The sequence below is a fragment of the Cheilinus undulatus genome, linkage group 24 (assembly GCF_018320785.1).
Source record: "Cheilinus undulatus linkage group 24, ASM1832078v1, whole genome shotgun sequence".
NCBI classification, from domain to species: Eukaryota; Metazoa; Chordata; class Actinopteri; order Labriformes; family Labridae; genus Cheilinus; species Cheilinus undulatus.
In genome coordinates this window covers 11,499,078-11,522,378 of record NC_054888.1, presented here as the reverse complement: position 1 = coordinate 11,522,378, position 23,301 = coordinate 11,499,078, and the positions used below count along the sequence as shown (strand labels likewise).

General features: G+C 41.1%; 1 protein-coding gene across 1 annotated transcript in view; it reads right to left on the bottom strand.

Annotated features, from left to right (window-relative positions):
* The window catches only part of hecw2b (HECT, C2 and WW domain containing E3 ubiquitin protein ligase 2b), a 47,960-nt gene that overhangs the window by 5,224 nt on the left and 19,435 nt on the right, over window positions 1-23,301 (bottom strand). The window contains exons 3-26 of the mRNA XM_041782285.1: window positions 15,235-15,342; window positions 12,650-12,744; window positions 12,232-12,307; window positions 11,969-12,138; window positions 10,959-11,101; window positions 10,539-10,639; window positions 9,021-9,856; window positions 8,707-8,851; window positions 6,007-6,159; window positions 5,301-5,402; window positions 4,549-4,699; window positions 4,339-4,442; window positions 4,136-4,260; window positions 3,561-3,746; window positions 3,324-3,476; window positions 3,140-3,239; window positions 2,965-3,061; window positions 1,740-1,823; window positions 1,472-1,581; window positions 1,123-1,243; window positions 920-1,033; window positions 453-605; window positions 271-369; window positions 61-190 (exon numbers count right to left, since the gene is read on the bottom strand). Coding sequence (XP_041638219.1) covers window positions 61-190; window positions 271-369; window positions 453-605; window positions 920-1,033; window positions 1,123-1,243; window positions 1,472-1,581; window positions 1,740-1,823; window positions 2,965-3,061; window positions 3,140-3,239; window positions 3,324-3,476; window positions 3,561-3,746; window positions 4,136-4,260; window positions 4,339-4,442; window positions 4,549-4,699; window positions 5,301-5,402; window positions 6,007-6,159; window positions 8,707-8,851; window positions 9,021-9,856; window positions 10,539-10,639; window positions 10,959-11,101; window positions 11,969-12,138; window positions 12,232-12,307; window positions 12,650-12,744; window positions 15,235-15,342 — 3,656 coding nt within the window. The remainder of the gene's footprint in view (window positions 1-60; window positions 191-270; window positions 370-452; window positions 606-919; window positions 1,034-1,122; window positions 1,244-1,471; window positions 1,582-1,739; window positions 1,824-2,964; window positions 3,062-3,139; window positions 3,240-3,323; window positions 3,477-3,560; window positions 3,747-4,135; window positions 4,261-4,338; window positions 4,443-4,548; window positions 4,700-5,300; window positions 5,403-6,006; window positions 6,160-8,706; window positions 8,852-9,020; window positions 9,857-10,538; window positions 10,640-10,958; window positions 11,102-11,968; window positions 12,139-12,231; window positions 12,308-12,649; window positions 12,745-15,234; window positions 15,343-23,301) is intronic.

The following is a 23,301-nucleotide window of genomic DNA, read 5'->3' as shown; positions in this document are numbered from 1 at the left end:
ATCGTTTTTGTCACTTATGTCTCAGAAATATAACAAACACAGACTCACTAAGAGCCTTACCTGTCCAAAGACTTCCTCATTGACGGTGAAGGTGAGGTCCAGCATGTCCTCTATGTCGTTGTCCTTCATCCACTGAAGCGACTGATGAAACTCTTCATCCAGATACTCCAGATCACTCAGGTCACAGGGACTACAGGGTGGAAAATGACACATTTTATGTGTTTATTTCAGATTTTAAAGTTAAAATAAAGTTTGTATAACTTTACATACATGCGCAGCAGGCCTTTGTAAAAAGGTCTGGTGAAGAAGGCATCCAGCAGGTACTGGTGGATCAGAGCCAAACCCAGAATACGACCACTAAAGCGAAACCTGGAACACAAACGAACACTGTAACTCTGAAAAAGTGATTAGGATATTTAGATTTATACCCAAGTTTCACTGCCATTGCTCACCATTCATGGTGATTGTCCACAAAGGCCGACATGGGGCTGATCTGCACGGTGTAGGTGTCATTGGCAGAGTACTCAAACAGACCATAATAAGGGTTGAACAGCTCCCTGGAAACCAGGAAGAAGAACTCTCTGGAAGGCCCGCTGTAGTCCAGCCTGAAACATTACCACATATATCACTACATACTCAGCACAGTCACTTCTTCTTCCTTCAACAAGCATCCATCGTTCCCTGACCTTACTGATCAAATCTTAGTCCCACAAGTGTTTATTTAGAAAAATGCCCTAATTCTCTGTAAAGCTCATAAAAAATGTGCATCTTTTTAATAAATCAGTTCAGGAAATTTCAGCAAGGAACTAAAGATTTGAGAGCAAGCAGACATTTTGAGCACAGAGAGGCAGTTTTGAACAGGGCACACTAGTTGAAGCTTTCATTCTTGTTTTTCTCCTCTTCTTTCCCATGTACTCACCCCTCCTCCCCGACAAAGCTCACATAGAGCTTGCTGCGCTGCAGGTCTTTACGGGAATAGCACATGATCTGGTTGAAGGCATCTTCCAGCAAGTGGTCACGGCGGATGATGAGCCTAAAACACAAATGAAAGACAGCCATTCACACACATGCTCCATACAAAGATAAAGATGCTTATTCTGATAAATTTAGACGTAGACTTACTTTAACTTCCCTGGACCTTGGCCGTAGCCTTTAGTTTCTAGTTTCCTGTAGAAGTTTCGTAGTTTGGCCTCAAAGTCTCTCTTGTAGGGTGCTGGGGCGCGGGCGTTAGCTCTCTGAGTGCCTAAAAGAACAGAGAAGAAGGGGGAAGAACAAAGACATGATACTCTTAACTGAACCTAATGAAGTACAGAGGAACAAGTACTCAATTTATTTCTATTTTCTATTTCTTGTCTCTATCTGGCTGATTTAGTTACATCTAACTTACTACTTAGTTAGAAGACAACAGGAAAGAACAGAAATTTCCATCATGGTGTTTTATATACATTGTGTGTGACTTGTGTTTATGTACCTGGCGAGTTCTGTGGGGAGGAGACAGGTGAGCCCCGGGGTGACTGACAGTAGCTGGGGTGAAGTAAGGCGTGAGGAGGCACGTAGGACATTACTTCATCTTCAAACAGGCTGCAGAGCAAAAACAGCGAGGGGAGGCCGGATAACAACAAACTGAATTAATTCAAAGGATGAAGTGGCTAAGTTAAGAAAGAAAAAAGAATTAAGGAGGGGATAAAGGAATTTAACATGTTATAATACAATATAAAAGGAAGAGAAACAGCTCTTACCTTAGCAGCATGACAAGGTCAGCATCGCCGGACAGCCTGGCCAATCCTGAACCTCCATCTGTGCGGATCAGTTGCACCTTCTCCCTGTTGAAATAGTAACACACTCAAAAAATGCTGTTGACTTTGGCTTGAAAGCTAAAATTAGTCAAGATAAGGTTGTTCCTCATATCCATGTATACTTTTTGAATTAGCTCTGGAGCCTCTTGCTCAGGTCATTCACTCTAATTCTAGTATTTATAGATATATGACAGATCTCTCCTTATGCAGATGATATCCGGTTATACATTACTAAACCTCAGTGTACTATCCTGGACACAATAGAGACCATCACTCATTACAGGTCATTTTCAGCTTACTAAGGATTTCCACTCACTTTATAAAGCTAACTCCATCACAGTCTCGTGCCCTGTCCTCTATGGGCCAAAGCACATTTAAAATGGGCTGAGGCAAAATGGAAAACTGTTCTGTGGTCAGACGACTGAAGATTTGAAAATCTGCCAGGAAACAACGGAAGCTGTTTTGTAGACTTAATAGGAGAGAGATCATCAAGCTTGTCTGAGTGCACACTTCAAAAGCCTGAAGCTCTGGTGTGTGGGGTTGCATTAGTGCCTGTGGTGTGGACAGCTTACTCCTCTGGAACGGCACTATCATGGCTGAAAAGTTTAAAGAGGTTTTACGCAAAAATATGGTCTAAACCAGACAAGAGTGAAAGCCTTGCATATGCCAGAGAGACAATGCTAAACCACATACTGCATCCATCACAGCAGCTTGATTTGCAATAGCAGAGTCTAGTGGCTGAACTAGCCAGCCTGACTCTGGACTGTCGAGCAGCTAAACTCCAGCAGCAGACAAGAATGGGACAACAGTCCTCTCCCAAAACTCCACTAACTTGTCTCCTCACTTCTCAGATGTTTACATTCTGTTCTTAAAAGAAGTGGGGATGCTACACAATGGTAAACATGGTCCTGTCCCTACTTTTTTAAGATGTGATGCTGCCATAAAATTCAAAATGAGCTGATATTTTTCAAGAAATAGTAAAATGTGTCAGTCTCAAACCAAATATGTTGTTAATGTTGGGTTTATGAGATTTGCAAATCATTGTTTTTATTAACATTTTACACAGCGCCCAACTTTTTTGGAATTAGGATTGTATTTGCCGTATTGACAGTTTTACTACTGTTTCCTAAACAGTCAAGTCGTCATTATTAAATGTTTTTGTGTTTACCTGAGTGAATGGTTCCGGTTGAAGTCCGGCTGCCTCTCCTGCAGAATCTCAAAGATGTTTGGTTGCCGTAGAAACGCCACAATCTTGTCGTTGTAAGCTGCAAAAACAGCAGACAAGTCAAACTCAATCCCTCCCGACACGTTGTGCTCATGTGTTTGTGTTTGGATATACTGACCCACTGGCACCACATCTTGACACTGCCCCCTGCTGGAGGAGGAGAAGGTGCTGGAGGGCCGCGGCAGGACGGGTGGGCCATGTCTGAGGTCTTCACCCACCTGCAGAGCGAGAAGAAGCGGATTATTCTGTCATAATCAATTTCAGAGGTGATTTTGAGTGCATCAGACTTCTTTGTGCCTTACCAGTCGTCGTGGGCTGACCTCCCCGGCGCTGTGGCTGCGTTGGCGGGTCAGGTGTTGGCGGTGAGCGAGGAGACTAGGGGGTCGGGAGCTCTGGAGAGGCAGCCGGGGGTCGATGAAGGTGGTGGCACGGCAGTTGTGGTCCACGAAGAAAGGCTGCACACAAGAAAAGAGTTAACTGATTTAACCCTTTGGGTGATACAGACTGAGCCAAACGCTGATTATGGGTGGAGTCTCCACCTTGCCGGTATGGTCATGCTTCATCTCCCAGCCTCTGGGCAGCTCCAGCTGTTTGTTGGCGAACATGTTGAGGAAGGCCACCAGGTCTCTGTTGTGCTGGTAGCGCTCAAAGTGATGAGCATCCCGACGAACCTTACTGATCATATGCTTCAGACACGTGTTGGTGGTGAACATACGGTAGGCACTCTGAGAGGGAGACGTCCCGGGACACAAGGAGAGGGAGGGAAGAGGAAGGAGTAAAGACAGAAAAAGGAAAGAAACATCCACCAGAGAAAAGAGAAGTTTTAGTTAAGCTGTCCCACTGGGAAAGAATTTCACAAAATAAGGGGGAAAAGCAGTTAAAAAAGGCCTTTATGCTTAATGCAATTCTCATCAAAGGCCATGCATTCTAGGATTTTTGCACTTTTAACAGCTTTTCTCCCTCTTTATATGGAATTCAACCATGAAAAATCACTGCTTTACTATGAATTAGTTAATACACCTTATGAGGTGCAGACCAAGAGAGCTTGGTCTAAGGAAAAATATACTTCAGTTGAAATAAAGAGGAGATGGAAGAAGAAGACAAGCATCCATACAGGGTTGGAATGCAGCACAGTGAAGAAGTCGGGGCTGGTGAGGAACTTGGCGCTGGGAGACTGGAGCAGCAGCGTGAGACGGGACCGGGAACTGGACTGAGCCACACTGCTGTCCCTGCGCAGCTCTGAAAACACACAAACAGTCAAGTCAGGGGGTGCACATAAAACTTAAAGGACAGGAAGGCAGCGCAGTTAGGGGCTACCTGGGATGGAGGGTTGCATGTCGGTTTCGTCAGTTGAAAGCTCATTGGCTGGCTGCTCCTCTGGTCTGCTGTCATTGGTGATCGTCCTTCGTATACTCTGATACCTAAAGAGAGTGGGCATATTGTTAACAATGGTATTCCTTTTCACCATATTAACTGTGTGAATAGATTTAGTTGAAGTTTACTCTTGTAGTTTGCATTTGTTCTGACCTGCGGTTCAGCTGCTCCATCTGCTGGATTGAGTTAGACCTCTGAAGGGTCTGCGGGGCAGGAGGAGCCGTGGGGCGCTGCCAAGTTGTAGTCCTGTTCACATGATCGACGTAGAAGATCCGACCGTGGCTGTCAATACGAGCCTCCCAGTCTACAACACAGACACAGAGATAGAAAGAAATGAGGACAGACAAAGACAGCATGGCACTGCTGAAGAGGGAAAGTCTGGTTACCTCTCATATTTCTGTTTGACTGACATTAATTGGAAGAATTGTTTTCACTTTGGCACTAAAGAAGGTTTTTGGGTAACTTTTCTATCCATAAGGCTAAACTATATTGACCATGGTTGATTTATAAGATCAATAAAAGGGGATGAATACTTCTTATAGGCACTATAATGCCAACTGTTTATCATTCATTTTGTCTAATGAGAGGAACCGATGTCATGGTTTAACTGGAGATGAATTAACTAGTGACACTCCGCATAAACCAAATCATGAGACTGAGAGTATTTAACCCATATTTTTATTTCATAATCAGAGAATTTTACTGTGAATGTTTGGTTCTCAGAGATATTAATGTTAAGAGGAAACTTTAAAGTCTCTTAAGACACTGCAAAATTCTTATTATAGTAGAATGTTTAATGATTAGATTTCCTCTGATAGGGCCGTGGCAGGGTTAAATTCAGAAAAAGCTGGTTCACAGATTATAAGTGGTATTTAAATCACGTTTGTAATCACACACGGACTTACTCGGCGGCAGCGGCTCGTCCACCCTCTGGTAACGACTGATGTCATGGCGGACTGATGGCAGGGAGCGAACAGACTGATGGCCATTCACCTGAGCGGTGGCACCTGCAGAAAAACACAAACAATAATGTTATCAGAGTGCAGCAGAATTAAGAAACATACTAATAGAAAGAAAGACAAAAGAGTGAGAGCAGGAAGAAATGAAGGACCAGGAAAAAAAAAAAAGGCAGAAGTCTGACTTTTTATACACGCTGAGAAAACCAGCATGACATTCACAGACCAGGACTTTACCAGCATGGTTTTACTCTGATAACTGTTCTGGCTGTAATCCAGCAGCTTTTTGGCTGCTGCTGGAACTTGTTCTGATCTGTCTTCTGCTCCACTCTTTTATTAATGCTCCCTGATCACTCAGTCCTTTTGGCATTGTGAAAGCTGGTGTGTATTTTGCTTCAGGATGTTTCTCTTCAGGAATAAATCCCATTTTTTAACATATTTTGACTGGGTAGAAACTGACTGCCCATAGGAAACAAAGTGAAATATATTTATAGGTGAGTGAAAGACACAGACATAAAAAAAGGCAGCTTATCTCCCTGGATTCTCTCAATAACAACCACTAGAGAGACTATGAGTAGAAGCTATTAGCCTCCAGCTGCTCAGTGGCACCTGGACAAGAAGTGAAGCTGTGCAGGAGATGTGTATATGCATTCACCTGTTTCCCTCTCTGCCCCAGTCGTCCCATTCTGACTCTCTCTAGCCCCGCCAGTCTCTTGGTTTTGGGCCGCACCTCCTGACGCCTGCAGGGACTGCCTCCTTCTCCACACCTCGCCTCCTTCCTCCTCTGCCTCCTGACCACCGCTGGCTCCTGAGATTTAAACGAGTTTAAAGGGTGAGCTGCCAAATTCATACATTAATTGACACATTCATTGACACTTTGTGACAACAAATAACTTTAATAAATCTATGGACCCAATTTAGATCTTATGTGTAAAATAACCCTGCAGCTACATGCTAACATGCTCACACTTACACAACATAGAAGCCACATATTTTATTTACGTTCATCCTGCTCAAAACTTGGCTTAATTATGAAACATTGGAAAATACAGACAAGTAAGCCATACAAAATACAACCCCAATTCCAAAAAAGTTGGGACACACTTTAAATGTAAATAAAAACAGAATTAAATGATTTGCAAACCTCATAAACCCGTATTTTATTCATAATTGCACATATTAGATGTTGAAACTGATAAATTAGCTCATTTTGAATTTGATGCTACCAACATGTGTCAAAAAAGTAGGGGCAGGGCAACAAAAGGCTGGAAAGGCAAGTGGTACTAATAAAAAACAGCTCGAGGAGCATTTTTCAACTAATTAGGTTAATTGATCACAGGTCAGTTACATGACTGGGAATAAAAGGAGAATTTTAAAAAGGCAGAGTCTCTCAGAAGTAAAGATGGGCAGAGTTTCACCAATCTGCAAAAAATGTGTCCAAAACTTGTGGAGCACATTCAGAAAATTGAGCCCTAAGCTAATTTTGGAACCTTTGTCTCACCTGGACTTTTTATCTTAAAAAGCTTGTAAAACATGAAGCCTGAGGTGAACAGTCAAGACCTAAACATTATTTTCTTCAAAATAACATGGGCTTTGAGAACTGGGTGTTAGGACTAAAAAGACAAAAGAAAAAAACTCAGTGGAAATAAAAACTTAGATTTTTTGTATTAAACATGGTCAACAATAATGAATCAGGCAGGGTTTGTTTTGTTGCACAAACGTTTTGTCTTTGGGACCAAAAAAAAAAAAAAAAAAAAAAAAAAAATTCTGTGTCAAAAAGTCTTCAAAATATTCACATATTTACCAAAAAGTCCTTGTGCTTTGGCCAGTATTTAAAGTGGTACCTGCCTGCAGTTACTCTGAGGGACACGTCACAGCCTCTCTTTGTCTTTTTCTCTCTATTATGAGTCATTCAGGCTCTCTTTTATAGTTTCAAAGTCTGTGCACAGACACTGTTCTGCAGAGCATGACGTGACGATGGAACAGCCTGCTATTGGTCGTCACAGCCCAGTCACAATGCATTGTGGAATACAAAACAGACATTATAATGGCCAGCTAGCTCGCTAGCTACAGGAACAATCAAAAAATTGATTATAAATGGATAAAAAGACATTCAGAATCAGAGTTATGTGTGTGGGTTTAATCTTTAAAGACCCTGGAAAGTCACCCAAGTTCAAGGCTTGCTACAAAATGTTCTGTAAGTGCTAATAAGGTATGGATAGCGTCATTAGAATGGCACAATAAAGGCCTTTCAGAGGAAAAACAAGTTTAGTGCCTTAAATTTATGGTTCAAAAGTTATTTAACTTTAAAAAACACCTTTCTTGTGGTATAATATTTGGGACAAGGGACAAGACTGAAGGCCAATATTGAATGCTTGTGACCTTCAACCCCTCAGACAGCACTGTGTTAAAAACAGGCATGATTCTGTACTGGGAATCACTGCATGGGCTCAGGAACACTTCCAGAAGTCATTGTCCTTCAGCACAGTGATATGTGCCATTCACAAATGCAAGCTAAAGCTGCATTTTGCAAAGAGGAAGCCATTTGTGGACACGATCAGGACTCTCTGGACTCTGCCATCTTCTCTGGGTCAAAGCTCACTTAAAATGGACTGAGGCAAAACGGAAAACTGTTCTGTGGTCAGATATATCATAATTTGAAAATTTGTCTGGAAACTACAGACTCTGTGTTCTGCGGACTAAAAATGAAAGGAACCATTCAGCTCGTTATCAGAGCACAGTTCAAAAGCCTGCATCCCTGATGGTATGAGGTTATACTAGTGCCTATGCCGTGAGCAGGTTTTAGATCAACATATGCATCCAGACATCTCTTTCGGGGAAGGCCTTGCATATTTCAGCAAGACAATGCTAAACCACGTACCATATTTATCACAACAGCATGGCTTCACAGAAGAAGAGTCCAGCAGCTGAGCTGGCCTGCCTGCAGTCCATTAGGAAACATTTAGTGCATTATAAAATAAAAAACCAGGCAAGGAAGATCCAGGACTGCCGAGCAGATAGTCTCCTACATGAGACAGGAATGGGACAACATTCCTCTCCCAAAACTCCAGCAACTGGTCCCCTCACTTCCCAGACGTTTACAGACTGTTGTTGAAAGAAGAGGGGATGGTTTACAACAGAAAACATTGCCCTGTCCCTACTTTTTCTGAAATATTGTTTATCTTCTTTTGTGATTAAAATATGAGTTTATGAGATTTGACAATCATTGCATTCTGTTTTATTTACATTTTACACACCGCTGGAACTTTTTGGAGCCCTTTTTTGTGTACATAGGGTGGCAAATTCTCAATAAAATATTTCTCAAAGTCTCAAACTAAAGCCTCTTTTAACCCACCAGCTTCAGAAGTCCCTCCTCCCTGGTCGGCCACGCTGCTGTTAGTGGGAGCTGCCGCTGCTACCGGTCCATTAGCCTCGCTGCTTGAAGACTCAGCTCCTTCTTCTTCTGCCTTTGGAGCCACTTCTTTTGCTGTGTCCACCTCCTAAAGATAGAGGAGATAAAGGGGCATGAATGAGAGAGAAAGAGAAAAGAAAACAAGGGGAGAAAATATATTGAGTGGAGCAGAGAAAGATGGAGAAAAGAAAATTCAAGAGGAGAAAAAAATGAGAACAGCCATTTAGCTCAGATCCACCTACACTGCAGCTGCTCACCTGAATGGGTGAAAGTGGACCGAGTGGAGGACTGTAGGGTACATCCAGGTTTGCCCCCAACCTGCTGCTCTGCTCCTGACAGGTACACTCCCCCACAGACTCCCCCGTCCCAGCTGCTGCTCCTGCTTCGGCTCCTGATGACGTTGTACCTGTCGATGTTTCTCCGCTGCCATTTGCAGCCGGTCCAGTCTCATTTTTAGTCTCAGCTGCTGCTGCTGCTGCTGCTGCTGCTGGTGTTTGGACTCCGTTTGCTCCCTCTGCGGCTCCATCAGGCTCAGCTCCAGACTGAGTGGCAGCAGAGGAACCAGCCTCTGCTGCTGGTCCTGCTCCTGTCGGCTCTTCTTTGGGCCCTTCGCTCCCCTGTTGTGATTCTGATGTTGCCGATCTTGTCGAGTCTGAGCTCTGCTGCGTTGTCGTCTCTCTGTGCTCTTCGTCCTCATCAGAGTCTATGTGCAGCATCGCGTTGAGCCGCGTGTCTGTCGGAAAGCTGGAGCGCAGTTTCGGCGACGGCCCCGCAAGAGGTCGGTCCCCTGGGCTCCTTGGAGACTCAATAGCATCAAGGTAGTCGTTTAGCGACACCTGCCTGTGGGTGTGGCCACCCAGAGCCAAAGGAAGCAGGTCCTCATCCCTCATGTGCCCGGCTTCCCTCCAAACGCTGTCGTCTCCATAATAACAAGCGCCATTGACCAACAGGGAGCCTTCATCAGACCCTGTGGGGGAGGCTCCACATGTGACACGTGAGGACGGGTGAGGGAGATCTTCATCATCAGATGGGCTGCCAGGGTCACCGTTCACAGCGCCACCAAGGATGCTCCCAACAGCATCAGGAGATGCTTCTGAGAGGAGGAGGGACAAAGATTCAGATGACTAGAGAAAAAATGTATGTAATTTATTTGAAGTAATTTAATGGCTATAATCTGGTAAAAACTAAACGCTGGTGAAAAAATGGAAGACACTAAAGCATGACCACATTTTAGAATGAATAAACAAAAAAAAACTATGTGGCATGCCACATCCTAGGGCTGAAGACAGGGCAAGGGTGGCAAAGGTCAAGCTTCACAGCATGCCTTTTGCCCTGGAATTTTAACCCCTGGTACGCCCAGAGACCACCAGCCGTTTCTGGGCCCTTGAGATATTCACAGTATGACCAGGAGCTTGTGGCAACCCTACTACCTGCCTGGGCGTTACCTAGGCCTTACTCTGCCCTAAAGGCATGGACTTGGTTTTTTTCACCAGATTTTTTCCCATGCCCCTGGTCATATGCAAGGACATCTAGAGCCCAGCAGATGGTGCCCTCAGGCTGGCATACTCACCACATCTACATCTAACCTCAGGCTCATTCTGTGGCTTAAACATGCCTGAAAGTTCTGCACATGTAGGGTACAGTTGGTTTACATTTGATCCTGCACACTGTTTCTGAATAAAACATCAAAGAAATGGCTCTAAATAAACTATTTAGGTGTATATTTTTAGAAAAATAAATTGCACCTTTTAGACTTCATATTCAAAACCACACACCTTCTTGTCCCGTGGAAGTGAGGTCCACTCTGAACAGAAGCTGCCCGCTCACATGGTCCGTAGGGAGGCGTCGACACAGGCTGTAGCTGACCGGCTGATCGCTGTGCACAAAAGCACACAGAAAAACAGAATCAGCTACCCCAAAACATGTGAGAAACACCATACCCCTACTTTACATCACAGTTCACATGAGTACACAATGTCCTCGCTGTTCATCAATACAGAATCGACGGCTGGACAATGAGCTGATTGGGCTGCATTGATCATTATTGACTGAGCCTTGTTGAGTCACTGTGGTTAAATGCTGAAGGTCAGAAGTCTCTGCAGATGTTTTCTGTCTTTGATTGCTCGTTACGCGTGAGGCAGGAGAATTTGTTCAAGTCGATAAATAAATAACAGGAAGTGTATGCGTGCACTCACTCAGCTGTTGGCCCCTCCAGGAGTCTCTGCACGGGTATGATCAGCTGACCCAGAAACCGCTTAATGATTGGTCGGCTCTTTGCAAACTTATCCTTCACCTCGATCTCCAACACGTCAGTCATCAGAGCCACGAAGGTGTACTTCTACAGGGGACAACGAGAAAACAGCAACAGGCTTTTATTTTTAACTATCTACTGTTCATCCTAAAGCCCAAACTGCATTGGGTTTTTCCGATAAATAATTCTGGGGGTAGGAATGGGTTAAAGGGGCAAAAACTTGCATATAGAGTGGTAAAATGGGGATAAAAGGGACAGAAATGGGTGGAAATCTCGGTGTAACAGGATGTAAAAGTGGGAGAAAGCGGTTTAAGTGGGCAAAAATGGGTTAACTGAGGCAGAAAAAAGGGCAGAAATGGGTTAAACTGGCAACAGTGGGCATAAAGAGTGAAATGTGGTTAAAATGGGAAAAATGGGTATAAAAAGTGGTTAATGGTGACAATAATGGGCCAACAGAGGAATCAATGGGCAGAAAGTGGAAAGAATTGGTTTAAAAGAAGCAAAACAGGTAAGTAAAAAAAAAAGTTGTGGGTGAAAAGAGGCAACAAATGGGCACAAATAAAATATACAATTTGAAATCATAAAAAAAAAAAAAATCTTAGTTTCTTTTAAATGCATCTGGCCTCTCAGTGTCTCACAACCCCTCAGACGCTGAGAACAAGTGATGTAGACAACCATAAGGGTATTATAAACTAGGTTTTGACTATCAAAGCATGCTCTGTTAAAGAGAGTTACAGTTTAACCTTGATCAGGGCATTTAATTTGACAACTGTCCTTTCCTCTGTAAACAAGCAGAGATTTTACCCTGAAATCTTAGTCAGGCTCAAACACTCTATCTCAGCTTTACAGAGAAATACAAGGATAATGTCATAAAGGCATTTACTATGAATCTATAGTTGTTTACTTCTGTAAGGTGTTTATATATTTTTAAGCCACTTCCGTGTTATCACCAACCTCGCCGTGCCACACAGGGTTGATGGTGTTGGCTATGATGGAGGAGCGTCTCTCCTGGCCGTGGTGGGTGAACTTGGGGAGGCCGCTCCTCTTCCCGGGCTTGATGGACATCTTCAAGTAGGGGTCAGGGTTGAAAAACATGCCCTTCTTGAGGCCTACAGCGCGTATGTCTACAACAAGATAAAGGACATAATCATCTGCATGTTTGTTCCCACTGTACTGAACACAAACTTCAAACTAGCAAACATAATCCACCTTCTCACCTGAAAGGGTGAAGCTGACTAGTTTCCGACAGTGCTCGGCCCCTGATTGGTCCTCAATTTGGCTTTCACTTCCAACCTGATGCACAAACAACCAATAAAAAAGCAGTATGAGTGGGTTACACTTAGAGAACTTAACCAGTAGAGGAAAAAACAACAGAGTTCAAGGAGCCATCATCAGAGAAGGATAATGCTGTGGTAGCTCTGATTCAGGCAGGCTGCTTTAAATGTTACTGACTCATTTGGAGCAAACGTCTCTTTGCTTCAGTTCGTCCTCTGTGACATCGACTACTCACCATTTCTTCCAGTGACTACATCCCTACCATCTCAAAAATGACTTTTCCAGCTCCTGAGACTGTTTTAATCCCAAAATATGTGAGATTCTTGTATGTAGGATAAAGAGGATGTAGACGAGGTTTACCGGTACTCCAGGGTTCTTGACGGTGATACAGGGCGTTGTTGCTCTCAGTGCTCCACTTACACCGTGATAGTATTTAAAGCAGATCTTTGTCTCTGCTGGAAATAGAAAACAAATGGATCATTTAAACCAAATGATATGGAATTTTTGGGAATTCTACCTATAACAAAGGTGAAAAATTGACAGTGAATGTGAGGTCTGTAAGGACAAAAAGTCTTTTCTATATGGATTCTGCAGCAGAATGACAGTACAGAGAAAGTACAGTACAGGATACTTGTATGTTTAATTTATTGTTATAAAACCCTGCTTGTAAATAAAATGACATTACATTTCTGCTATCAGAATTTTTGAGAGAAACGTCTGGAATGTCCTTTGAAGTTTGAGTAATTTGCTTTAAATTTTGGGAGAATTTGCCATGAAAAATTCAAAAAATTCTACAGCAAATTTTAGGGAATTTGCTTGGAAATTTTCAAGCTTTGTCAGAAATTTGGGGATATGTTTGTACGTATTGGTGAGTTTCATTGGAAGTTAAGGGGAAATTTAATTTGGATTTTTTTTTTTTTTTTTGGCATTTTCATGGGAATTTTGTGAAATTTGTTTGGATGTTCGGGGAAATCTGTAAAATTTCAGGCATCTTAATGGAAATTTGGGAAAATTATTTCTGGGAATTTGGGCTGACTCTTAAGGGGAAATTTGCTTTGAAATTTTTCAGGTATTTTCATGGCCATTTCGGGGAATATTTATACATTTCTAGGAACTTTATTTGTGATTCTTTGGGTGGGGGGGCTTTGAAATTTCGAAGATTTTTCATGGAAAGTTCAGGGAATTTGTATGGATGTTTGAGGGAATTTGTGCAATTTTGGGGCGTTTTCATGGGAATTTATTTGTAATTTTGGAAACTGATTTGGATTTTTGGTGGGAATTTGCTTTGAATTTCTGATGGGGTATTTTCATGGGGATCTGGAAAAATTTAATTGTTAATTTCAAGGAATTTGATTGGGATTCTTTTAGGGGACAGTTTCCTTTGAAATTATCAATGATTTTCATGGAAAGTTTCAGATATGCATATGGATATTTGGGGGAATTTGTTAGTAAAATCTGGGACATTTTCATATAAATTTGAGAAATTAATTTGTTATTTTGTTAATTTGATTAGACTTTTTGACATGAATTTGCTTTGAAACTTTTACAAGGTTCTTTTGGTGGAGAAATTTTCAGGTATTTTCATGGACCACTGGGAATTTCATTGGTAAATTTTGGGGAATTTTAATAAGAAATATGGAGTTAGTGACATTTGACATATTTGTCAATTTGCTTTTAAATTTTCAAGAACTTTCATAGAAATTTAGAGAATCTGTTTGGGAATCAAGTATATTCATGGAAATGTGGGGAATGTTATGTTAGAATATTTTGGGGAATATTATTGGAACTAGAGGACAGTGGCTATAATATGTTTTTGGTTTTTCATGGCCATGAGGGAAGTTTGTTCATTTTAGTAATTTTTGAGATTTTTTTTCAAATTTTGGAGGAGAATTTGCTTTGTAATGTAAGGCATTTTCATGGAAATTTGGGAGAGTTATTTGGAAATGGTTGGTAATATGATTGTGAATTGGGGGATGCGTGTGTCCTTGATGTTTGAGGGAACTGTGTCATTTTCATGGAATCTTTGGGAATTTCTTTGTAAAATTTGGGAACTTTGTTATAAAGAATCTGGGTGGAATTTGCTTAAATATTTCAGGAGTTTAAATTGAATTTTAGGGGATTTTTTTATTGGAATATTTGGGCTTTAGCATGAATGTTCACCAACACAATATGGGAATTCTTGAAAAAAAATCAGGGCACCTTTTATGGGCTACTTTAAAGATACATCTAAGAATTTTTCCCAAAATTTGTGTGGACTTTGGAAGAGAGAATTTTTAAGAAATTCAGGATTTTAGTAGAAAGTTTTGCTGCTGCTTGGCCTAAAGAAGTCCATGTGGTCCATCACCAAAATAACCAGAAAAGTGACTCCACCATACCTCTCCCCATGACTGACACCATTTCTTAGAACAACTGGCCGACCTACAGCCAAACACACACTCTAAAATCAATCCAGTGCCGTTTATCTGCAGAAACTGACCTTCAGGAAATGTGTGGACTTCATTTTTTTGGTCAAAAGTGAAACTGTTCAAAGACAAGGCTGAGCTTTTAGACCTATCAGGTCTTCCAAATAAGTGGTAGAAAATAAAAATGCATTCCAGACCAAAGCTCAGGTCTCAGGAGGTTAATATGAAATAACTTCAAAGAGAGAAATTAAACATTAACAACAAAGAAAATATCACTTTTTAAGATTCGACCCCTTTAAGAGTGTAAAATCAGTTATAAATAACTAATGAGCTACATTGTTTTCTACATTGTATTGTTTAAAATGTTGTTGCTGTATATCAGAATATCATGTGTGCTTATGTCTTTTTCAGTCCCAGACAACATCTAGATTATTTTCTTAAACTGAATAAAGCTGATCTAAGTCCATTCTCGTGTTTAAGACTGCTAAAATGTTCCTTCAGTACAATATAAATGTAACTTCTGCATCTTTGAGGTTGACTCACGCTCCATGAAGTAGGGTCCCGCCTCCAGCCGCCACACGATCTGTCCCCTCTGGGTGCCGTTCACGCCCCGATTCTTGGAGTCCCACACGTTGGCCACACACGTCTCATCTGAAACCGACATTTAAAATTCAGAAGCAGCTCCGTCATCGGTTTCTGTCTCAACAAAAATACACTGATGTTTTTGTAAATTAGGCAACAGTTGTAAGGCGTTAATAGTTAAGGACACGGGGGGCAGACGCTGCGAGAAATAATTAACAGAACTGGACGTTCAGCAAGGTCACATATTGACTTATCGACTCACTTAATGAGGCAGCAGCATGCAAGGACACTTCAGCAAGATTTCACTTATGTAAACACAAACACTCCTGCTGTACTCACAACTTGGAAGCATTTTTCTTAGAAAATAATGTTTTTGTGTTTTATAAAAAGTATTTCAGTCGGCCTTGTTATTTGAATATCCTACAAGTACCAGAGAAATGTGAAATAATATAATTGGCTCAAGTTTTCCGAGATTGAAGTTTCTTAATACTGTAAAAACAGCTATAAGCCTCACGTAAGATGGGGATGTTACTTATTCTTTCTAATGACCAGCAGAGGGAGAGTCCTATGAAGTAAAACCTTGTCTCCTGCTGTGAAACGGGGAAAAAAAGTAAGTATTTCATAGGATATTGGAGATATTATTGGCTGGCCCTCATTTACCCCACCTTGAAAAAAATCTGTGACATGTCTTTAAGATTTGGGACTCCAGTGAACCACAGTGAGAGCCATTATCCACAAATGGAGAAAACTATCCAGGAAACTTGTCTCACATTTGCCCACAAAAATAAAAAAAAAGGTAGTGTATGGTAAGGGGCAATGGTTCCCACCCTGGGGTCCAGGACAACCTAAGGTTTGCTCTGAGGATGTCGATATTAAGATTTGCACCTTTTGACATAAATTTTAACAAAACACTGATTAGAGAGTTTATACAAAAGTCTTTTGGTAAGAAAAACACAGGCAGGAAACAGCAAACCTGACACGCCAGATTGAGTATATTTCACAATCATCTGGGAAAGCTCCCAAACATCTTTCCCAACATGTAAAGCTTGTGGAGTTGTATTCATTCTTCATTTTATTCCGAAACGTGGTCAAGTTCTAGTAAAACAGACGCAGTGCTAAAGCTATATTGGAGGTAATCACCGCAGTGGAGGCAGCCATTACTGAAGGCTTTCAGTGCAACTAAACCCAGTCATAGTGCAACTTCATACGTATGGCTCTGAAAGTAGTGTCACTCAGTCAGTCAGACAGTCAGTCACTAACACCCCCCTAAGTGTATGACTGACCTCAGCAGTCAGCCAAAGACAAAAGGCTTCAAAAATTTAAATACAGTGTACAAGTGAGCCAGCATTGTTTGTAAGCCCATTTTTATGTTAAACTTGCCAAATTACGTGGAGAAACTGTACCTATCTGCTAACTTAGCCTTGCTTCTCAAGGAGCATCATATTTAAAGGAGCAGCACTCACTGATAGCACTGGAGGTACTACTATCACCAAGTAGAACCCAACTTCAAAAACACCAAAAATATCCCTTTAAGGAGACTATTTTGGGTCCTGATGCAAGACCAGGTGAGAACCAGTGCTTTAAATGCAGAGGGTGTTGTCACGATGATGACTTCCTACATCTTCTATTTTGACAAAGTCTAAATTTACCACAGTAAATACGAAAACAAACTGTGTTTTTAAATAAATGATGTTTTCTACCAGAATGCACAGGTTTTCCTCATTGGATGGAGTCATTCTTTTTCCATTTCTATGCTTGTCACTGCCACACAGCAGAATATGACTGTATTGTCATAGCAAAGGTAATTTAAATCCATCAATCTGTGCGTGTCAGCCAATAATTTAACATGCCGCAGCCTGACAAAACACCTGCTAACTAAAGAGTAGGTTTCATGTTCTGGGGTATTAATGTGTAGTTAGCATTCATGCAGCAGCTGCTGTTTGGGCATTTTATATGTGAGATAATGGGAGTATGGAGGCTACCAGCTCCTGAGGGGAACCCTGCCCTCAGGTCATAAACCACATCTCCGCCTCTGCCTGTTCGACCATCAAACATTCATGTGCACGTCCTGTGACAAATGGCCCGTGTCCTGAAGGATCAATGCTGCTGTCAGTCAGCCTCACATACAGCACACCTCTTAGCCCTGCATCTCACCAGGTCACCATCAATAAACCCTGAGCCTTTGTCGGTGACGGCAAATACATCCTCCTCTCATGCACATACCTGTCTGACCTGATAACCCTGCAATCATCCAAACCTTAAAAACCAGCATCTGAGAGCTGACACACGCAGACAGCAGGGAGAGGTGATGGAGCTCAGGAGGCTCCAGGGCAGCATGGCCGACAGCCAGGCTGGAAACAGGGCTCGCCCCATGGGAGAAACACCCCAGAAAATCCCCCGGCTAGTGGATCAATACGAGGGGAAAGCTGCAGAGAGTTTGGAGGAATGGAGAGATCGCCTTTCACTGCCTGTCTCCAGCTCTCTCCCCCATCTCTCTTGGATAAAGGATTGTGCACAGGCTCTCACTTGCAAAAGGAAAATCGGTCACCTGGGGATTTAGATGACCTTAGAGGTGCATGTTTCACTGCCTGATGAAAGCTGCCGTTTCACACCTGAGTCTGAAACTATTTTTGTTTCTACAAGATGTTCATTAAAGGCACCATCAAATCTGAAATATGAGTCACATAGGTTTGAAGATGCAGTCTGTCTGTAGGGAGTCCCCCTAAGGAAGAAAATGTCCTTCCTGTCTAGCGATTTCCACTGCGTCCAGCAGCATCTGCAGTCTACGTGCAGCTCTTTTTTTTAGTACCATCTGTTTTCACTATGTCGGGTTTGCTACCGTGCTAGCTACCAGTACAGTAGTTGATGACTCAGCAGGGAAGAACAGACCCACACCCACCAGGGACCTCTCAATCAAAACAATAACAAAAGAAGACAGGGTAATGGGGAGTTATGGGAGGGATTTCAGGCTACTGCACCCCTGAGGCAAAAAAAAAGACTCTATATTGGTTAAGACAAACGCGGGGAGCTTGGGTGACAGTTGATGGCAGAGAATAATTGTGGTCTATCACAAGTAACCAGAACAAAACATGACTGTAGATCCATTGTTTCCACAGCATTGGAAATATGTCGTGTCTGTCATGGTGGTCCAGACACATCTAATCACAAATATAAACATTAGGGATTTCTCTTACTTTGAAATCTGGTGGGAATGTTTGAGGTACTGGAAGACAAATTCATACCATGTTTACTGCACAGAACAGGGCTTTGGCACCACTTTTCAACCGCTTTTCCTCCTTGTCACGTCATAATCCTGCATTTCAAAGAATACCAAGACTAAACCGTTTGGTCAGGAAATCTTGTGGAGTGCTGGTTTGACTGAAATCGCTCCTTAGGGCTGAGCGACTTGCAGGCTACACAATATGGGACCTAAACAACTATAGCTAGTAGATGCACAAACTCCATTGTGAAAACATGATTCAGAAACAGCAACACAGCTGCAGAAAAACTGCAAGACAGGAGGTACTTTTTCTTCACTATGGGAGATTCCAAAAACAGACGGCTACCCTTACACAAGTATGACCTAAATTCTAGATTTTAAGGTATAAAAAAATGTAAGTCTTCCTTTAAATATTTTTTATGTTTCAGTGCAAAAATTCCACTTTTAAATGAGGAGTCCTTTGAATCAAATCAACACTCTAGTAGGTTTATTTACTTAACAGTATATTAGTGTTTTCTCAGCAGGATAATGAGGGAGAAAAGTGGATAAAAAGTGGCACAGCCAACCTGGTCTGGGTTGGTATTCCAGCATATTTTGAGCAGTGACGTGGCTATTAAAAATGCAGAATTTATTAGGGGAGTTTTCAAAAGCATCAAGTTCAGTGCAATAGTGGTAATAACAGCACTTCCGCCACCAGGGGGCTCTCAATCAAAGCAGTAACAGAAGATGACGAGTAGAGTTGCGCTGCTCAGTTACGTCTATCTCTGCAGTTCACCTCTTTTTTGAATTGAAGACTCACAATTAAAAACAACGCATCATTTGGTGTATTTTTTCACAGCTGATGGCTGCCACCATGAGAAGACATGGCCCGTCAACCCTCTGAGACCGCTGTTGCAGAATTGTGGTCTAACGAGGGAGAAAAGCAGTTAAAAAGTGGCACTGCCAACCGATTTTGGGTTCCAGTGTATTTTGAACAGTGAAGTGGCTACTAAAAATGCAGATGAGGGGACTTTTCAAAAGCATCAGGTTGAGCGCAGGTAATAACAGCATTTCCGCCACCAGGGGGCTCTCAATCAAAGCAATAACAAAAGATGACGAGTAGAGTTGCGCTGCTTGGTTCCGTCTTCCTCCGTAGTTCACCTCTTTTTGAGTGGAAGACTCATAATTAAAAACAGCACACTATTCAGTGTATTTAATTACAACTGATGGCTGCCACAATAAGAAGACATGGCATGTTAACCCACTGACCGCTGTTGCAGAATTGTGGTCTAATGAGGGAGAAAAGTGGTTAAAAAGTGGCACAGCCAACATGGTTTGTGTTGGTATTCAAATATATTTTGAAGTGGCTACTTACATTTTCTCAGACCTTTTTACTAGTATAATAGTTGCACCAGTATTTAGGATGCTGCCAACTTTTTATGTTTTTTTGAAATATAAAATATGTAGGAATACAGCAGGCTTTCTCAACCCTGATGATAAGAGGATTTCACCTTGTGATGTGTTCAAAAAACCTCATATGGAGAACATTGCATGCTCAAATTGGAATAAACTTGGGATGAATAAAGTCTGAAGAATTACAGTATTTGCTTAAATATGGAAGTCCACAGAAATGTATATAACTCCTACTTTCTGATACCTTTTCTAGTTATTTTCTGACAGTACAGAGAATGCATCAGTTATGAAACACTACAAAAAAGTGCCAAAATGATGAAAACAACTCAAGAAAATGCATTCTATTCTGATGTTGAGGGGTATCTTAAGGAAATGTATGCTGCATAAATGCTTTTGTTTTTAATATTTGCCTTAAAATTTCGATACTAGAGCACAGACTTGTGTATCTTTATAGAACCCTTCATGAGAGTCTGTCATTCAGAGTTACGTCACTAAAGGACAAGGACGTCCTTGCACCAATATGTGTGTTTATGGGAGAGGGAGAGTGTAATATGAGAAGTAACATACTGTACTTAAATGCTGTTGACGCTGACTCAGCATCACTTTTCATCAGCGTAACCTACTCCCTCTCTCAGCATCCATTAGGCGGTTAATGTAGCAGTGGTGAGGCTGATGTAATGCTCTACCCTTGAGGAGATGAGCTGCGAGTCACAACCCCTTCAGTAGCGCCATCATACCACTGTACTTTTATTACAAACACAGGAGGACAGAGAGACAGACAGGAAGCAGGGAGATAGACGAGGATGACGACCATGAGGAAGCAAGACCACAAATGAGGGCTATTTCAGGACGAGCTCCTGTCAATGAACGCTTACTGGACACTTTTAAGTGATGTTGTAAATATTGGTCTTTGCTAGTAGATTTGTGTCCAAGGTGCTGAGACTTTCATTTATTAAGCTCTTTAACCAGCTTTAATAAATGCTGGCGTTAGACTAGAGAAGTCCTTAATGATTTCAAAACACTAATGCCTCCATCCATGCTAGCTTAAACCAGAGTAATAAGGCGTATTAGATGACTATTATTAGATGTGGCAAGACTGCTGGGGCTAAAACAAACAATGGGTTCATTGACTGAAGGACTGCTTCGACAACTGCGGTCTAGAGGAGGGATTTAGCATCCAAACTTACATCAGCACATAATATAACCAAAAATTCTAAATATTTTTCCATGATTTATCTAATAGTATGGTTCTAATTAGTTGTGTTTATCCATCCTTCTATAGAAGAATGAAGGATTTTTTTTTTTTTTTTTTTACAAACAAGGGGGGATAAAAATCCCTGTCACAGTCGGCATTTTACTGTTCAGGGTCTAGATTTTATCCTTGAAATATCCTCTATTTTATACCCTCCTCACTTATTAGAATGTGGCTCAAAGCTGATAAGAACTGGGACTGTCATTGATAAAATCATTTACAACTGTTTGCATCTGATAAAATACTTTCTTTGTCATTTTTACTTCCATGTTACAAGCTAAATCGTGGAGGCTTGTGTTTGAGCATTAACTAAGCTAGTAGCAGCTAGGCTGTTTTTTATGCAGTAAAATTAGTGATCTAAAACAGTAAATTTATGTCCAAAGTACAGAGAGCTAATAATAAGTTCATGCCACTTTATATCAAATGCATCTTTCTAGCCTTGTGGCTAAAGCAGGGATTTATCGCACAAGATGTAAATTCCACCACCAGGGGGCTCTCAATCACAGTAATAACAAAAGATGACGAGTAGAGATGCACTGCTCAGTTCCTTCTATCTCTATATAATTGTAGCCTCTTTTTTGCCTTTTGCAGGCTGCAAATTCCTTACAGAAGCTTTTCTGGTAAACCTGGAACTTGGGTGACTTTCCAAGGACTTTAAAGATTAAATCCATACCAGTAAATCTGATATTGAAGGTCTCTTAATCTATTTTTTATTGTTTCTGCTGCTAGAGGCTAATGCTAAATGCCATTTTGTATCCCACAATTCTTTGTGATGGGCTGTGATAACCCATGGCAGGTTGTTCTGTCGTCGTATCACTAAGACCAGCGGTTTCCAACCTGGGATCCAGCGCCAAAGATTCCAGGAGCAAAATTAGATGAACATATAACTCATGATAAGCAACATAATGTATGTCAGTGCATTGGTGCCACCCAGAGAGATAAAAAATGGGAAGATACTTTAATTTTTAGCAAAAAAAGTGGAGATTTAGAGGAAATATATATATATTTTTTTCTGATTGTAAAGTCTATGTTTATTTTTGGAATTCCAGAGTTTAAAAAGTCATAAATTTATGAGAAAAAACTCAAAATATCAGGTATAAAAAGTCTTTAAAAAGTTTTAGCATCATAAATTTACAACACTGTAAAGTCAAACATTGACAAGGAATCCAACTGAAAACAGTGGATGGATTTTCAGCTTTATTATATCAAAAATTAAGTTTTGGTTTGTGTACATTTACAACTTTTAAAGTCTTTTTAAGCTGGAGAACTTATTTTTCTCTTGGAAATTAACAATCATTTTTTATTATTTTCTTTTCTAGAGCGGCCCTAATACACCATCATAATAATGATCTAATAAGATCTTTTTTCAAGAACAAGTATCTGTAGGCAGATTAGAATTTCGAATTGATGTGTACTTCTTCCAAGTGAGTCCTGATGGTGCTTTGCTTTTCTTAGATGCGAGGACGGGGGCCTTAGGAAAAAATGCTGGGAACCGTTGACTTAAATCACGCAGGACACAGCCTGGCCTGATAATGGAGAGAAAGAGAGACAGAGAGCCTGTGACGTGACCCTCTGTGTCACTGCATTGAACAATGGTACAAATAGAACCAATTAAAAAAAAACAAAAGGACCTTTTTTTTAAAATATGTAACTATTTAGAAGGTTTTTTTTTCCATCACAGGCTGATTACTTTTTGAATTTTTGGTCCCAAAGAGATGGGAGAATAAGTTGGTGTTAAGAAAGTCTTAGCAAGTCATTCATTCTTTTTGTCTTTTTTATTGTTCCATAACTTTAAAATTCAAGTGACATTACTGCAACACACATTTCCTTAAAGCCCAGGTTGTTGGGGAAAAAATTTGGGGAAATGAAATTTAGAATTTTGAAATCTTTCCCAGTTTTACACAGGGTACCTTTAACAGCAATGCAACACCCCTATTTCTACATTATTTCCCTATTTTTAGCTTGATGATATACTAAGGTTTTGCCTAGTGCATGCCATGTCATCATACAATCTAGTCAAAAATAATCCAGTCCAAATCTCATGGCTTTAATGGTTCACCATACAGCATTTCCAACAACTTTTGTTGTTTTAAAAGTGCGTTTAAATTAGTTTAGATAGGTTTAGATGGGAAAACAATGATATGAGCAGCCCTCGTCTTCCATG